Consider the following 18955-nt stretch of genomic DNA (forward strand, 5'->3'; position numbering starts at 1 on the left):
TGAGATCTACTCAAGGCTATTGCTGCCATAAATCAACAAAGACCAGCAGAAGAGGTTTAATTCCCACAGTTCTATTTTACCAATTTTATTTTAGCATGATAGCATGTTTTTGTTTAACATACATAATACTAACATAGAAAAATCCATTTGACTTCTAGATTTGTCTATAGTTAACACTACAGTACTGATGCAAGCAAGCAGAATTTTTGTTATATAATATCAGAGTAGAAACCCCTTAATAGGCATGATTGAGAGAGAGCGCTGGTTGTGAATCTAGGGTAAAAATTTAGTGCTTAAATTGCCCAAGAACCTAAGTCACATTAAAAGTAAAGTCTAAGTCAATATAAAGTCACTTAAGCACTTCTGAAAATTTTACTTTTAATCTTAGTGGAGGGAAGGTTGTTTGTGTGTACAGGAAATTTGGAAATCACAGTAAGCTATCACTAACTGTTACCTCTATTTTGGCTGGTGGTTTTTGTTTGTTTATCTATGGTATGCTCGAAGTGGACAGGTGGGAGAGGAAGTTAAATTGATTGATATAGAAAGGTGAAGTACCGATCTTCATCTTCCTAAATAAACTTCTACATCACAACAAGTCTGAACATTCATCATAAATAAATAACTTGGCTAAAATTCATGACTGGAATATTTGCTAGGTTAAGTCAGTCACTGATACTTACAAAATGCTTTTGAAATGTGACTAGACTGACAGTCCTGGAGAGTGAAGTTCTCTAACCACAGAACAGTTATGAGCTACATCTATGCAAGCTCCCCACTAGAATCTCTCTACCTTGATCTGAAGGGACCTCTTTATGGTACAGAGACCATAGTTTAATTCCTATGTGCATTCAAATTTTTTTTGTACTTAAATATTGACTGCATACAATATCAAGATAACTTAATGCACTAGTTTGAAAAACTACATTGAAATATAAACTTTTCATTAATTTTTTAAATATGTACGGTAACTATCCTTTTGGGGAGGGCTGCCAATAGAGTGCTGGGGAGAGCAGAGATCTAAATAAAGCCTCAGAAGCAGCCTCTAGTTATAGTGATGCAAACAGATTTCACAAAACAAATTTTAAGTATAGAAGCTAAGGAAAGCAAAGTAGTGGAATAGTCTCTGAAATACTAATATCTGAAAGAGATACTGGCTTTAGTTCTTGATGTTCACTGGACAAATTGTCCATATGTATTCTGCTCTTTACATTCTGAATGAGGCCTTGGTTCTGTTTCTGGCTGTTCCACTGACACTCTAATCTTGGGCAAGTTACCTCACCTATCTGTTCTTCAGTTTTCCTGTCTATAATTTTGGGATAACAAAGTGCAGCACAGCAGTGACTAAATTTTGAGATCTACAGATGAAAAATGCCATAAAGTAAATAAAGTATAAATAACAGGAGTACTTGTGGCACCTTAGAGACTAACAAATTTATTAGAGCATAAGCTTTCGTGGGCTACAGCCCACTTCTTCGGATGCATATAGAGTGAAAGACTAACACGGCTGCTACCCTGAAAAGTATAAATAATATTTTATAATCCGAGCTATTTGGAAATCTTTCTAATATAGACAGGACTTTAATTTTGTTCTTTGAAATGAACATTCAAAGAGGGGTGTGAGGTTAGAAGTCCAGAAAAATATCTGTTTACACCTGGAAGTAATTAAAAATTTCCCACTGAACTTGTTACAGCCAGTTAGGATGCACTCATTTCCAGATTTAATCTGATTGGTTAACAGTTTTCTAAGTCTTGGTGCTTTTGGTCTTTTGAGGGGATAAATAGTAGAAATGTCTACTAGTCATAAATTAAGAATTTTCTCATGTATTTGACTATATAGTACTGCATATAGGGAGGCATCTACATTAACATACTTTCTTTTCTCACCTGCAGCTCATGGAATGTATTGTGTTGCCGTGTCTTACACTTCTACGAAAACTTGTATATGCTGATCCAGTTACACGCCTGTCATTAGCACAGCAGCCTTCTATCCTGCTAACGTTATTGAGAGGTGACTTGAAAGTCTTTGAAGTGTCTTACATGTACTATAAATAGAAAGAAAATGTCTGAAGTGTGACTACATATTTACAAATTCTCTTCCCTCCCCCCAAAAAACAAACGCCAAACTCTCCACTGATACAGGATCAATCTGTGGCTGCTTCAGATAACCTAACATTTTAAGAAAAAATGGCTTACTGATTTGAGCCACGAATCTGTTCCTGTTGAAGTTAGTACTCCTGTTAAGTTAAAAGGGCTATATCAGCGCTCTTATATGTATTGTTGACTACCAATGTTTTATTGAAGAATGTTTTAAATTTATTTTGTTTTGTTCAGTTTCCTTGATATTCCGAGATGACTGTGCTGTTCTGACTGAAAGTGCAGCATTGCTTTGCCTTCTGTTGTTCGATGAAGTAGCAAGAAAAGAAATCTGGTAAGCTAAACTATAGTAATTTTAATTATACCTCTCTACATTATCCCTTTGAATCAATATCTGGGATTTTCTGATGGCAGTAAGTGCATCAGCAAATCTTATTCAAAATTTCTACATTTCCAAATCTATAATTTTCCTGTTATATTTTTGAGTTTGCACAAAATATTTATCCTATAATTTAATATAAAGCCTATTGATATGAAGGGGTGTTTCTCTATTGAGGTCAGTGGACTTAGGTTTTAAAGGCCTCATGCAAAGGTCCTGAGCCAGCTGTTGGATCCTTGCACTTACACTGAATAATTCCTGTAGAGTCATTTGCAAGATGGAGGCATAAGAAATTTTCCTTTAACTTCACAACATATTATCATTGTACATTTCTTCCTAATGCATTAATAAAATGTATTTCATTTCTTACAATTTGATATGTACTTTGTTAGTCATGTTTGTACAGTGCTTAGCACAATAGGGCCAGAACCTAGCTGAGGCTTTTGGATTCTACAGCAATATAAATATTTCATAATAATTCTGTTTGTCTTAAATTATATTATTATTGTAAAATCCCTTATTGTTTGTTTGCATACCTTGTCTGTAAATGCATTCCTCAATTATTTAAACAGTAATCTCTGGGTCTACTTCATCTTTCTGTTCTCTTAAAATTTGAAAAAAGAATACTGCTTGATTGATGTTAGCTGGGATTCCGTTTAAAAATACGTTTCTTTCCAAAATGAACAGTTGTATGTGCTTCATCACTCAAAAAAAATTTTAAGTCATTGGAAAGAAAGTTAGTATTGTATTCTTGCAGTTCATATGCTTGAAACTTATTGGAAAGAGTTGTTACTTTTATGTGAGGAAATACAGAATTAATTTGAACTGACCATAACACTTTAATATACCACTGTAATGTTACCATACAGTAAACACATACAACAGATATTCTAGATGTAAATATCAAAATATGTATGTCTTAAATTATAATATTATGGCAAAAGCCCTTATTATTTGTTCGCATGGTCAACAAACAAGTCAGTATTAACAAAGTCATATTATATGAATATGCTGTTTATTCAGAAATATCCTGTGAAGAGCCAGAAAGGAGTAAGGAAATAAAAAGATAGATAATTATGAAGTCATGGTGGAGCCTTAGTAGAAAAAGGAAGGTTTAAGTCAGGCAATAGCAGCTAAAGATTAATTTCAGTCTAGTACTACTGTGTAATGAATCGTTCTTTTTGCAGGGCTGATGCTGTATCCAGTAATTGTTCCAACCTACCTGATTTCAGCTTGCCTGTAGCTATTGTTAGACGGTAAGCCTCTTTACAGTTAACTTCATTTTTGTCTATATGCTGCCAACCGTTGGGGACCAATACATTCCTGGGATAAAAAAATACAGATACAATAGAAACTCACTAATTTGTACGTTTTGAAATTTACACAAAAGAATATTGGTAACTGGGTCTTTCGAAACAAAAATCTCAAAGTAAATTAAAATATATTTTGTGATGCATTGGCCTTACTGTTCTGTTTTTTCCATTTACTTGTTAATTTGCAGTAAGTTTCCTAGTTAGGGTGACCAGATGTCCTGATTTTATAGGGACAGTCCCAATATTTGGGGCTTTTGCTTATATAGGCACCTATTACTCCCCTGTCCCGGTTTTTCACACTTGGTATCCGGTCACCCTATTCCTAGTCATCTGTGTGGTCTCTGAAAATTGTTTTATAAAGAGCAGTGGTACTGTGTGTTTTTGCCCAAGTGCTTATTTTATAGGTAAATCAATATGAAGCTTTTATATCAATGAGATTTTACTTAGTAGACATGAAAATTCTATTCAGTTTATCTGAAATTTCTGATTTATTTTTTTATAACTTGAGCTCTACTCAAGCTGAAGGAATATTGTTTGCCAAGGTGAGCTGCAGATGACAGCAAACAAAAACTCCGATCCTGTAAACTCTTATGCAGGAGTTTAATTTACATAGATAGTCAGTGGGATTATTTACAAGCGCAAAGATAAGCACATAATTGCAAACAGGATTGGATCCTCAGATACTAAACACTTGGAATTCCGAGTCATGTTAACTTTCTGCTCAGCTCTGTGTTTTACGTTTCCTGTAAACTTGTCAGCTGCAAAATACTGTTGGCTGCAGAAGGACTAGTGGCCCATTGTGCTAGGCACTATGCATTTAACGGATGCATGTGAAAGAAACAACATCTGTGCATCAAGGAGCTTACAGTCTAAGCCAGGGGTGGCCAACCTGAGCCTGAGAAGGAGCCAGAATTTACCAATGTACATTACCAAAGAGCCACAAGTAATACATCAGCAGCCCCGCTGATCAGCGCCTCCCCATCCTTCACCGCACTTCCTGATCAGCTGTTTTGTGGCGTGCAGGAGGCTCGGGAGGTGGGGGGGAGAGCGAGGGCCCAGCAGGCTCAGGGGAGGGGGTGGGTGGGAAGGGGTGGAGTGGGGACAGGGCCTGTGGCAGAGCCAGGAGTTGAGCAGTGAGCACCCCTGGCACATGGGAAAAGTTGGCGGCTGTAGCTCCAGCCCCGGAGTCCGTGCCTATACAAGGAGCCGCATGTGGCTCCGGAGCTACAGGTTGGCCACCCCTGACCTAAGCATATGATGAGAGGTAATAGATGGAGAAAAGCAAACTAGTGAGAGTGACACTGAAGTGATTAAATTTTTGTATAATAGTTAGCAGTCAGAGCAAATCAGTTGTTAGGCAATATCCTTAGCTTTGTTACCACTGTAATAATATACTATTAAAACTAAAAGACTTTTAAAGATCTAACCTATTTTTCAATAAGGGCCAGATACTAACGGGAACTGTGAACACGTGAAAGTCCCCCTAAAATCAGCACAAGGCTTTAACTATTCATGGATTTTGTTGTTTTCTCAGCCTGGATAACAAAAATATACCGCTCAGTTTCACTTTGATTAATAATCACTTTCTAACCAATTTCAAGTTCTCATGCACCAGAATATTATTAGTGTTTAGATTGCTAACACTTCAAGGGATATTAGTTTTAATAAAAAAAAAACAACAACAAAACACCAATTTTATATTGGAATAAACCTCACTCCCACCCTTTTTTCCCCATGAGGTTGACAAAGTTGTCTTTGTTTACATAACCTAGATTTTGGGCTAAGGTTGGCCTTTGCATCACTTTAAAAAGGAGGCTATCCGAAAAATTGACTAAAATGACATTTTTTGGTATTCCATACTTTTTGCCCTGCTCTGGTTTCCATCTCAGATTTGCTCACTGTAAAGGTTATAATTTTTTCCCCCATTTAAACTTTTCAGTTTAGGCTAATAAGGTTGTGAAAGTATCAGTGAGCTCTGAAGTTAATGGAGTTGTGACTCAGGATCTAGTTTGAACTACAGAGCTGTTGTTGAAGAAACTGTGTGAGATTGAGAAACTCCAGCTTGGCTATCAGTTTTAAAACAAAACAAAAAATAAACTTCCAAACTGAGTAAATTTACATGGAAATCAATAAGTAATAGGAGATCTCACAATACATGTGTGGTCTTTGCATGCTTTAAATGTTTTCATTCTGAGTATCTTTGAGTGGTTTTCTTTTTTTGGGGGGGAGGGGGGGCGAGGGGGAATTGGATTGTGATTGGAGTGTTTTCCCTTTATTATACAGTTATTCTTGTTTCTACCCAGAGGCTCCAGTTTTGAGTCTTGCATTCTCTCATATTTTGACCATGTTGATATTGTCTTGTTGCCTGTCATGCTAGTAGAAAATGTTCAGAAGCAGACAAACTGAAAAAGAGGTTACAGATGGAAATAAAACATCTACCTTTTAGTGCACTTGCATTTCTGTAGTGGTCGGAGTAGTAGTAAATGAGAAGCTAAATTTCTAATTGTTTTACCAACCTAATTCTGTGGTGTTCCTATATGCCAGCCCAGACAGCAGACTTTATTTCCTAGCCAAAGGAGGTAGAAACAAAGTATAGCTCTTCACTTGTTTATCTCTCTCTTACAAGTAGGTGGTAGTAAGAAAATCCCTTTCAGGCTCTGTATTCAGTGTTTTGGGAGGAAAAAAATGGGCTTCTTCATAGTTGAGTAATCTTTCTTCACGCACAGAATCCTTTAGTCTGCGAATTTGTAGCTTCCAGACTAGAGAATGCGTTTGTGAAGGGAAGGACATATTTGTGTTCTGTGTTCTTTAGTAAATGTGACTTCTTTTTCTCCCCCCACAGACTTTCAACCTTGGTTGAAAAATTGAATGTCATGTTATAACTGAATATTTCAATACAATTTTTCTAAAGGTATCACCTCCCAATCAGAATCACCGCTCATCATGCAGTTAGTCCTAACTCTGTTGTTTTGCTGTTATCTTCTGACTGCTTGACCTCGAAGCCTGTGTCTGACATGCTTAAGATGGCTTGGAATCTGTCATGGTATCATGGGATTGATAACCTGTTGCAACTGGTGAACTATGAAACAGAAGCACAAGCGTAAGTCATGATATCTTTACACTGAATCATAATATAATTGAAGTAGCCTTCCTTCAAGGTTAAATACCTTTTAACTTTATATTGCATTGTAGTCCAAACTGTTCATGGTTCAAAATTGCTATCATTTTAAGCGGTAAAGGATCACATACCAGCTGGTTGTGAAAAATGCTGTCAGGGGCTGCTAGTTTATCTGAATTGCAGCTCTGTGATAAATCTAGAGCCTGCTCCTACTCCCATTTATATAGATTGAAAAACAAACTCCCTTTGATTACAATGGGAGCAGGGTTAAGCCATAAAGCTAGGTGTTGCTGAACATGAGGCAGCTCATCTTGGTTTTAGGGAGTGCTATATCCTGCTAAAGTAAACACTTGACTTAAATTCTTCATCCATTGTTGGTTTGTTTGGGATGGAATTTCCTTAAAACTGTTAATTTTATATACATGAAGGACCATACTGGTTTGACAAGAAATTAACCTTCAGATCTCTTTAATTATATTTAACATAATTTTTAAAAGTGCTCAATTTGCTATATTTTGGAGTATTTTGCAGAGCTTAAATATTCTACAAGTTTGCTCTGTTCAAAGGGCATTTGATTTATTTAGTAGGACTGAATTATCTGCTTATGTATCTGTGGTGCTTCCCAAGGTTACCCAAGGCTGTGAGGCATCTTGCTACCACCTGCCCTTAGCGTGAGGCAGCCTTGTCTGTACCTGCTGTGGATCAGTTCCTTGACTCCACCAGCCTCTGGCAAAATAAGCACTACCTCCTCAGGCCTTGCTCTCGCTGTACAGGTTAGCAATAGGCATGCACCAACCCCCAAGTCTTCCAAGCGTCCCTCTGGAGTGCCCAGCCCATGTTCTGTTGAACACTTTGAGGACTCTGATACTTTACTCACAAAGGACTAGTACATACCAGCTTACTAGTTTTAATTCAGGATCACTAGTCTACTTAACACACTGCACTGAGACATATATTTATACTGAAAACAAGAATAAGTTTATTATCAAAGAACAGAGATTCAAATGATAATAAATAAGAACATTGGGAACAAATGCTTACGTATAAAATAAAATCATAACATGCTTTCTAGAAACCAAATTTAACTAAGACATTATCTTCCTGTGTAAAGAAGTTTCTTACCCAAAGTTCTTCTCAGCATTTTCACCAAGCCAGACTGAGATCTATTTTTCCATGAAGCAAACTCACTATCCTCTTAATTCCTTGGTGAAGGATGAAAACTCATCTCCTCTCCGCTGCTTTTATGCAGTCACTGAATATGGTCCCTTACCCCAGGAGGTCCCCTCTTCAGATGCTTATCTTGGGGTTCCCTTGTTTTTGTAAATCCTTGGGCCTGTACCTGACCCAGACAGCAAACGGACCCTGTCTCCAAGTATGAACATTTATTTTATGGTGATTGAGTTGGCTCAGAAGCATAAAATAGGCAAAGATCTGCCAGAGAGAGAAGTGTTTACTTACCCCCTTCCTGCCTAGAATCTGTTTATCACCTTCCGGTGACCTGTCTTAACTTGCACCTTTTCAGTATACATACCTAGTTCCTTATGAGGTATCTGCACATACGTCACAGGGTGTGGTTGTGTATTTTAAATTCCAGTTCCTGTTCATCTCAACAATTTTTTAAGAAGTAACTAATCTAGGATAAGATACTTTTCTCTCTTATTATCCATCGTATTATTCATAGTTGAAATAGGATTTATAATATGAGGCCCACATTGCTAGCTCCACAACTATGAACATTGCAGACATTTTTTAATTAAAGGAGCGGGGGAAAGGAAGGAATAAAGCTGACCAAACTCAGGCTTTTCCAAAGGTCCATTTATATTGAAACTCTTTAGAGGGGGCATAATGAAGTGGCATTGTGCATGTTGATAATGCCTGACGTCATTGCTATTGAATATCCTGTGAGTAGTAGATTGTATGTGAGAGGGTTTTGGTTTCAGTTCATCTCTCAGATGTCCACGTCATGAAAATCACTACCAAAAATAGAATTAATTTGATACATCTGTCTGCAAATTCAGCAGAGAAGTCAGTGATTTTCATGAGGGGTGAAACTGGGGTATTGTATAAAGCTACCTCAACTCAGTAGATTGGCTGGACAAGCAGAGGAACTGATGATGAGTTGTGGACTTCATTAGAATGGGGACGGATCTATCCTTTGGAAGTTTCATCTATTTTAGGACATTTGAAGGCGCAGAGCCACTAACAACATCATCATCATCTTTATGGCAGGACAGTCATATTTATGCTTACTTTCCATAGGCAAATGCACACTGATCTAGTATACTCTGTTGAAAATAAAATAGTATTCTCATAGAAGTGACTACCAACATTAGTATTGGGAAGACGTAAGTACCATAATTATGCCCAGTAGCTTCTCAATACAAACCAACCTTTAAAAACAAGCCAGCTCAGGGTTAATTTTTTTTTTAAAGACATGATTGATCAAAATGAATACCTAAGAGGTTCACAGTTAATTTTCTCTTTAGAACAAGAAAAATGAAGAAATCGGTGGCTATTAAAATCATTTAAAAAGATGCAGGCTATTAAGTGTCATTCTATGCCTTTATTTCTTTTTCAGATTTTTAGACACATTAAAGCTATCCTCAGAGGACATTCTTACGTTGAAGATAACACACACAACCAGTGGACTGCAGGATTGTCTTAATGCAGTAATTCAGGCCGTGTCCCACAGGGAAGTTAGAGCTGCTGTGACTAGGATGAGTTTTTATATTCTAAATGACAAGCTGGCTTTAAAATTTAGCACTGGCTCTTGCAGGACCACTTCAAAGGGCGTGGCTTGGCAAACAGCATTCAACAGGTAAGCATAAGTGAAAAGTGTAGTCACTAGTTACAAAGCAGTGTATCAAGGTATATAGGTATATTACATTAAAAATTCCGACATTGCAAACAAAATAACATTCTTTTAAAGTCAAGCACTTGCAAGTTAGGACACTCCAGATTTATAGTTGTCCAGACAACTTTAATTTCATCCCCTTTTGTGTCTAGTATGTGCACTGAATGAAGGTTAGGGATGTCTGATTATTGTTTTAGGGTATGGAGACAAATTAATAAGAAATTCACATTTCTACTACCGTGGCCAACAGCCACCACTCTCCAGCCATCCAGCTCTGAAGGCAGCGCATAAGTAAGGGTGGCAATACCATACCATGCCATCGGTACTTCTGGGCTGCTGCTGGTGGCGGCTCTGCCTTCAGAGCTGGGCAGCTGGAGAGAGATGTATGCTGGCCAGGAGCCCAGCTCTGAAGGCAGAGCCACCACCAGCAGCAGCCCAGAAGTACCGATGGCATGGTATTGTATTGCCACCCTTACTTATGCGCTGCCTTCAGAGCTGGGCGGCTGGAGAGTGGTGGCTGTTGGCCAGGCGCCCAGCTGTGAAGGCAGCGCCCCGCCAGCAGCAGCACAGAAGTAAGGGTAGCAACACCATACCATGCCTTCTGTACTGCTGCCTGCAGAGCTGGGCCCTCAGTCAGCAGCCTCCACTCTCCGGCTGCCCAGCTCTGAAGGCAACACCATAGAAGTAAGGGTGGCATGGTATGATATTGCTACCCTTACTTCTGCGCTGCTGCTGGCAGGGCTCTGCCTTCACAGCTGGATGCCTGGCCAACAGCCACCACTCTCCAGTTGCCCAGTTCTGAAGGCAACGCATAAGTAAGGGTGTCAAAACAATGACCCTCCCTAAAATAATCTTGTAAAATAATCCCTGCAACTCCTTTAAGTGTCAGGACCCCCAATTTGAGAAACACTGGTCTCCCCCATGAAATCTGTTTGGTATAGGGTAAATGCACATAAAAGACCAGATTTCACGGTCTTTATGATGTGATTTTCATGGCCGTGAATTTGGTAGGGCCCTACTTATTTCCATATTTCAAGGTCACAGACATTTCTTCCGTTTCATAGTGGGCGGACGCCATTTTCAATTTAGGGCGCTGCCCTTTGGCCTCTCGTCAGCCCTGAGCATGTTCACAAAATGTATTGCGCCAGTGGCTGCTGACTTGAGACGTTGAGGGGTCCAGTTCTTCCTGTATCTCGACGACTGGCTCATCGAGGGCAGGTCTCGGGAGCAAGTGCAGAGGAGCCTCGATCTGGTGCGTTCCACATGCCGCGACCTGGGCCTGTTAATAAACGAGAAAAAAAATACACCTTAACGCCGGTTCACTGAATAGAGTTCATTGGGGCAGTTCTCGACCCCATGTGAGCCAGAGCCTTCCTTTCAGAAGCATGTTTTCAGGCCACATCGAACCTTATCTCCCATGTAAAGAACCACCCACTCACCACAGCTCACACCTGCCACATGGCCACGTGTACATATGTGGTCAGCCATGCTTGACTCCATCTTTGGCCTTTGCAAACATGGCTGGCATCGGTCTACATCCCCACATCCGATCCTCCCTGGACTGAGCCCAGCCTTTCTGCCCAAGGTCATTTCCCAGTTTCATCCTGGCCAGGACATATACTTACCCATCTTCTTTACAAAGCCTCATGCGTCAGATGAGGAGCGCAGGCTACACACCTGGATGTTAGGAGGGCGCTGGCCTTCTACATAGATAGAACAAAACCGTTCTGTAAGTCAAGGCAGTTGTTTGTTGTGGTGGCTGACAGAATGAAAGGTTGCCCAGTGTCCGCTCAGAGGATTTTGTCCTGGATCACGGCCTGCATCTGCTATTGCTATGAGCTGACAAAGGTGCCTCTGTGGCAATCGTGACGGCACACTCGACTAGGGCACGAGCTTTATCAGTGGCCTTTTTGGCACAGGTACCAATCCAAGAGATCAGTAGGGCCGCTCCCTGGTCGTCTGTCCACACATTCGCATCTCATTATGTGCTTACCCAGCAAGCTCGAGATGACACTGGCTTTGGCAGAGCAGTGCTGCAAGCTGCAAGACCGTGAACTCTGACCCCACCTCCATTGATGTTGCTTGTGAGTCACCTAGAATGGAATCGACATGAGCAAGCACTCAGAGAAGAAAAAGTGGTTACCTACCTTTCATAACTGTTGTTCTTCGAGATATGTTGCTTATGTCCATTCTATAACCTGTCTCTCCTGCCCAGAGTTGCCAGCAAGAAGGAACTGAGAGGCCATAGGGCTGGTGGCGCCTGATATACTGACCCTTGAGTGCCGTACTCGTGCGGATGCCACAGCTAGCCCAGTGGATACCGCTAAGGCAAAAATCACATTGGCGTGCACACACCTAGAATGGAATGGACATGACCAACACATGTCGAAGAGCAACAGTTTTCTCGACTATGTATAACTAATCATGCATTATCCCCATCATGCACTATCAACAGGATTTGAACCCATAGCCTTCATGACTGCAGCACAGACTGCTACTTCTTGAATGACAAGACTAAATACATTAGCTGTAGCTTAGTCTAGAAGAGGACAGGATGGGCTGCTGACAGGAAGGGGTGCTGGTACCATGTGCTGGGTCCAGAATATGATTGGGGAGAGCCCAGCTAGCTTCCCCACCCAGCCATGGGGGAGGCTCCTGCCCCATGAGAATGGACTGCTGGGGCCATATGTTGGTCCAAGAGGATTACAAGTAGAGCCCAGCTCAGTAATTGCTCTCCCTGGGAGTTGAGGAGGAAGGGAGTGGCTCCAGGGAAAGCTTGGCTTATCTCTCTTTCTTGGCTCCCTGCATTCAGGAGTTGAAGAAGCTCTTGTCCTGTGTGCTTTGGGCACAGTGGGGAGATGGGATGGGACTCTGGAGCTGAGAATGGGTGAAGTAGGCAGGAGGGATTGTGGGGGGAAAGCCAAGCTTCCCCCTTCTCTCCTCCAATCCCCTTCCACATAGCAGCAACTCTGGCAGCTCACAGGTGTATCTATGATGTTGGTAATGCTACTGTGGTAACAGATTTAACCAGTCTTGGAATCTTCGTTAATTTTGGCACACTGCCAAAAATTTCTGATGACTGCAAGTGAGATGGAAAATGATGATTTGAACACTTTAGAATTGAGCTAAATCTAAATGGAATTGCCTGGGACAAAGAAAAAGCACTTCTCTGTGAGAGGATTTCCCCTGTTGAATAGCAAAGGCCTGTTACAAACAATGGAAATGTGATAGCTTCTTATGGAAAAGGTCAAAAATCTTACATAATGGAAAATGTTAAGCAATCTAAATAGCGGTTGCTACCAGCTGCCCCTATAATATTAAGTATCTAAGCCTTAAGATGTATAGAATACTTGGAATTTTCCTAATAAACTTTTCTCTACAGAATAACATGACAAGAAGAGATCCTCTGTTTTCAGTATTTAAAAAAAAAGATATGTTAAAAAGGAATTCACTTTTTAGTTGCCAAGTATACATAACTTGCCCTTAGAAAAGGAGCAAAATCTAAAAAATAAATATGACTAAAACAACTGAATTTAAAAGATGAATTGTAAAAAAGAAGGCAGTTAATTCAGCTCTTTTCCCTTGTAGTTAGTTTTGGTAGTATATTTAAGTGTTAATAGCTCTTTCCCTGTCTTTACTTCTGTTCATATCTCTAAATTTAATCCTTACTATAGAGAAGTCCATAGTATTGCTATATTGAAGGATATTTTATATCATGTTGGAATTTCAGATCTCAAGTCATGTGCTTCAGATAGGAAAGTGAAATCCATAGTTATACTGTTTGTTTGTACCAAAGGTTTCTGCAAGTACTTCCAGCTTCTACAGAAGATGAGAAGCTTCTGGCTGATGTCTTAAGTTTTCTAAACAAGTTGCTTAGGGAACAGAAGAAGAGTTTGGAGGCAGAACATCTACAGTGGATTCTGAAGGTAGTGCTTAAACATGTAAGAATATACCTAGGGGAAAATATAAATTGCAGACTTCACAAAGTGATATAGCAGCAGACCATCCACAAATAAAGCCTTTAAAATGCATCTTGATTTTGTTATTGTTTGCTCTTGGTTAAAGCATTCCTGGTAGAAAACAGCTAAATGGTTTCTGCTGCTTTAAAGAAAATCATATTGTTTTTACAAAATCAAGAACTACAGTTAAATTTATCATTAGTAGTGATAGGTTACCTTGTAGTCTGAACCACAACTTTTAATATTTAACATCAAACAATTGTAAAAGGTTTTGCTTTTTTGTTGTTGTGTAAATGACTTTTCTGATGGCAAGTGTTGCTTTTGCCGGATGGTACCGTTAGGTTTCTACTCATATACTTCTATGATTTCAGTGTTACGCTTATCACTTCATAGTAATGATACTACTTAAATGGTGGTAATACATTCTCTATTTGGACTGGCTGCTGATTGTCTGTAGCTTGTAAATAAAACTTCCTTTGAAGTGATACTATGAAAAACTGATAGTAAAATACTATTAACCAAGGATGAAGTCTGCAGTACTTTTGGGTGTTTGATCGAATAAGGTACCAGTTGCTTTATTTTCTAAACTACATGGAGCTAAAAGAAGGATAATTTATTTGGTTTTCTGCCTTGGAAGAGATCCTGCATAAGGCATATCATCTGCTTTTTAAAGAGTACAAATGAAATGTAATCTAAGCATAAAAGTGAGTATTCAGCATCCAGCAGCTCCCATTGCTCTCACTTATTATGAAAATCTGACTATGGAAATTGGATCACTCCATCTCCTTTAAATGGGAGCCTAAGCACTGTTGAAAAGAGAGCCCATTAAATATAAAATATATTAACAACTAAAAGCCATCAGATTGAGTCTTTCAGGAAATGTAGTCAAACAGGAGGATATAATTTGAACTAATCTCAATTGCATGTGTGTATTTTTCACATGCTTTTGGAATCTCAGGGAAATAATTGATCTGACATTTGCATTATCTTGAATAGCACTGCTTCATAATGCAGTGTACTATGACTTAATGATCAGAACTTTTCTTGTGTACTGCTTAGTAGACTGGCAGACCTAATAGAAAAGTAGACATTTCAGGTTTTTAAAGGAAGTATTCATTAGTGAAATTATTAAACTACATTTTAACTTATAACAAGTGGACCAAAAAAAAAATAATTCTCAATAGACAAGGTATTAGGATAGGAATCGAAGATTTTAATGTTATTTCCCTCTTTAGAATTCAAGTTCACTGTTAGACCTTCTGGTACGACCTGAATCCCAGGAGCAGGATGAAACAGATGACATACAGACTGCTGTCAGGCAACAACTGCAGAAAGAACTGATCGGTCTCTTTAACATGTTGCTACTCTGCTTCACATCAGTTACTAACAGGTACAGTATAAGAGGATCTGTCCACATGATTCAGGGTTCAAATATATGGTAGCTGAAATATTGTACCTCAGTAATATAATTATAAGTCCTTGGTGGCACAATAAAAAAAATGTAGTTACAATCTTTTTCTAATACCCTCTATATTTAATACCCCATATATTTTTTTAATGCTCTCTCCCCACTGTATATATGATCTTGTATACTGTAGGAACATAAACAGACTTATTTAGTCAAATCTGGTTTTATTTGGATCCGAAAGATCAGACTATGGCCATGCTATAAATTGGGCTACCGCTTAGACCTGGTTTATTGCTAATTGTGAGCCTCTGAAAGAATTGATGATACAATTGCACATATTAGTTCACAACAGTCTGCCCTTTGGACAGATGTGATTATTGGCAGAGTCACCTGAGAATTCAGATTGGTAAAAGCCGTGACATTTAGTTTAATTGTTTTAAAATAAAATAACAGCGTAAATTAATTATCAAACTGTTATTTGTTATACGTTGAAAGATTGTAACAATGATAGAAATGTGACATTAATATTACATGAACATATTGTTGCATGCATGCCTTTTTAAAGGTTGTGAAAGTATCAGAACTTGATAGTGGGTGGGATAAGGTCACTTTCCATATACAGATATTTTACAGCTAAGGCCTTGTCTAAATGAACACTTAGTTTGTGGCAACCAGGGCTCTGAAATTACCTCTCACTAGTGTGCTGCACACTGTATCCATGTGGACCTGGCTGCCACGCACTAAAAGTTCCCTGGTGTGCTTTAGTCTACTCCCAATCTACTTCAAAGCAAGGTGGGTTAAAGCGCACCAGGGAACTTCTAGTTTATGATAGCAGAATTCACATGGACAAACAGCGTGCAGCAGACTAATGCAGAGTAGATTTATGCCCCAGTAGGCTGCAAACTCAACATTTCTGTAGCCAAGCCTATGATCAAATGTAGATCTGGCCAAATTCCTTTGAATATTTGATGAAAAATGACAGTTTTTTCAGGGAAATTCTTTGCAAAATTTTCTTGCTGTTTTCTGATCAGCTCTAATTGAATATATCTTCATATAGCATACAAATGCGTGGTCTTGTAGGGCTTGATCCAAAGCCAGTTGAAGTCAATGGAAGTCTTTACATTTCATTGATATCCATAAACTTGGATCAGGCCCTTAAACAGCTGCATTTTTTAATATTAAATATTTATAATATAAATATTAAATATTTATAAAATATTTTATAATTCTTTTTTTAAAAAATGAAAAATATATTGTGTAAAACCCACTAAATAAAACTGGTGAACTATAATCTTCATATCTTCAAATTTGAGGTCTCATCCTCACAGTGGCTCCCTTGCAGATAATTTTAGTAATTTCCTCCAATATTCTGTATGTATTTAAAGACATGTGTAACACAGACATCTGATTAAAAACTATTCATGTTTTAGTAATTTATTGAAAGGTCACATTTCAAATTTGGGCTAATTTCTGTACTTAACAATCCGATCTAATGAATATACCAAATTTCAAGATTCTAGCTAAATGGAAACATTGGAAACTTGTTGGTAATTGTATAATCTGTTATATAGTCACATTTTATATATGTGCATATATAGGTAATAATTACAGTATGTACCAGGGCTTTTCTCCTTTTTTTAAAAAAAGGAGAAAATGATGACTTGACAAAATTCCTTTTGCCATGGCAAAAACCAGTGTTCTTTATAGGTGATTAGAGACCAAATAATTTAAGGGATCAGGGCAAGTGATGGGAGGGAAGTATCTTCAATCCTCACTGTGTAAAGTGGAAAATATGTTTGCCATTTGATGTGAGGCCCAACATTAGGCCCTTTCACTTATTCTATACTAAAATTGCTTGAGTACTTTCTACTTTTATGGAGGTTGGGGTCTGTGGTGTTGGCTATAGTATTTCTAGTTACAGCAAATAATATATTTTCAATTTGTTATCTGAAAAGGGGTAGGACTTGTCATTTCTACTTATTAGTTGATAAAACATGCATGAGTGGATGCTGACTCTGCTGCCTTTCTGGTAGTTATTTAAAGGCGAATAAGGGACATCAGAGTAGTTGAGACATATCATCAACAAATGAGAAATCAGCAAATATTTAATATTACCCAATTTTTTTTTCCAGGCCTAATTATTTCAGCCACAGGCAGTTTGGCCCTTATCCCTGACTCTCAGCTCCAATAGAAGGTCTTAAGCTGTTTCCACATTAATTTATGCAGTCATGGTAGTAGCAATGTGAATTTCCTATTAATTTGTCTCCATACCCTAAAGCAATAACCAGATATCTCTAACCTTATGTTTCTGCCTAAATGCATTAATAAAACTCTTTACTGCTACCTGTGGTTTTACTCAAAATATTTTTAAAACTGTACCTTTCCCAACATCAGGCCAATTTGGAATAATAATATTCACCTTATAACTAAGCTAGCCACAATTTACCTGTTTATGGTTTCTTCAAAGCAATAGTCTTTTTTTTTTCTCCAGTTCATTTTATTTTTATCTGTAACAGTAAGGAAGACATTCTTAAAAAAAGGTGGGGGAGTTACAAAAATCCCTGCTGATCGCCACATTTTGCTTAACAGCTGGGTGCATGGCCTATAACACTGTACCATTTTTATCTGGTAGCCTGGTAGCACTTTAACTACAGGAAATGTCTCTGATACCTTTATCATCTCTAAGACCGAACTTTTTAAAGTGCAACTAGTGAAGGCGGAACTTTTTTCTTCATCTCATAACAAGGGATCCAGAATTCTGGATTTTTCTTTCCCTCTCTTTGGTGTGTTCCTTAGTATATTACAGGGTTCTTTCTGTATTCATCTCTTTTTTTTTATTTGAGTGAGTGTTCCTAAATTTTTCAAATTGAAATTTGGGGCTTTCAGAACTGAAAAACACTTGAAGCTGCAAATGTCAAACTTTGTCCTGCTTTACCATATACAAGAGATTTTGATACCTAGACTTATAGAACTACAGGTACAATAAGATGCCATTGGCATTCAATAAAATAATACCGATTAAGTTAATTTTTATACTTCCATCTGATACATTTGCCTTTTGTATTTGGAACAGAAAAGGCTTGGAACTTACTGATTGTTTCCGAACACAGCTGGCTCTGAAACTGCTACAATGTTTACGAGTAACAGATGCGCCCCACTTTTATGGATTGCCTTCTTTGGAGAGAACGTTACGAGGAATGGTCCATGTCACTGCACATCCAGGCTGGAGTTCATACTCTGCAACAACTGAGCCATTCACAATTTGTATGAAATATTTGACAGGTCTTCTTGAGGTAAGTAACTTATGTTATCACTTGTATTTTGGTGGTAGCAATAATAAAACAAGATACATATTACTCTTGTGTGTTTTGTTAAATGAAATACGATTATTGGGAAATTTTACTTGGTAATCTTGTGGCACAGTGATTTCAGTGAAAACGGAACAGTGAATGAATTCTGGGTGTGTGTCCGCCATGCAAGTTGCAGGGAAGGAGTATCGAATAAAAAAATATTTAACTTCACCAGTTAGAAATAAAAAAATAACTTATGAGAGGTGGAGTGAAGCAGATCCATTTTGACCAGTTTGAAATTGTATATTTCAATGTCTTTGTGTTTGATAAGTTCATCATATTTGATCCTCTACTGGACCTTTTAAGAGGACCTTATGAGGTGTACATGTTGAGTATCACCACTACATTTTTAAGTGAGCTGCTAAGTTATTTGTGCATGAAGGTTCAGCGTGGTCTTCCCCCTCTGTGCACTTTGGTCTTTACTCTGTTCTAAATGAAATTAATGATAAAATTCCTTTGACATAATTATGTAGGATTGAT

The 18955-nt window shown here is 38.3% G+C and overlaps 1 protein-coding gene across 6 annotated transcripts in view; it reads left to right on the top strand.

Annotated features, from left to right (window-relative positions):
- The window catches only part of RTTN (rotatin), a 163385-nt gene that overhangs the window by 60680 nt on the left and 83750 nt on the right, over positions 1 to 18955 (top strand). For 5 of the 6 annotated variants that reach the window (XM_034762541.1, XM_034762540.1, XM_034762539.1 and 2 more), the window contains exons 21-28: positions 1891 to 2008; positions 2332 to 2428; positions 3661 to 3729; positions 6698 to 6886; positions 9483 to 9722; positions 13555 to 13699; positions 14953 to 15107; positions 18199 to 18418. In XM_034762541.1, coding sequence (XP_034618432.1) covers positions 1891 to 2008; positions 2332 to 2428; positions 3661 to 3729; positions 6698 to 6886; positions 9483 to 9722; positions 13555 to 13699; positions 14953 to 15107; positions 18199 to 18418 — 1233 coding nt within the window. The remainder of the gene's footprint in view (positions 1 to 1890; positions 2009 to 2331; positions 2429 to 3660; positions 3730 to 6697; positions 6887 to 9482; positions 9723 to 13554; positions 13700 to 14952; positions 15108 to 18198; positions 18419 to 18955) is intronic. The other variant, XM_034762537.1, reaches the window with a different exon arrangement.

This window comes from Trachemys scripta, chromosome 2 (assembly GCF_013100865.1).
Source record: "Trachemys scripta elegans isolate TJP31775 chromosome 2, CAS_Tse_1.0, whole genome shotgun sequence".
Taxonomy (NCBI): Eukaryota; Metazoa; Chordata; order Testudines; family Emydidae; genus Trachemys; species Trachemys scripta.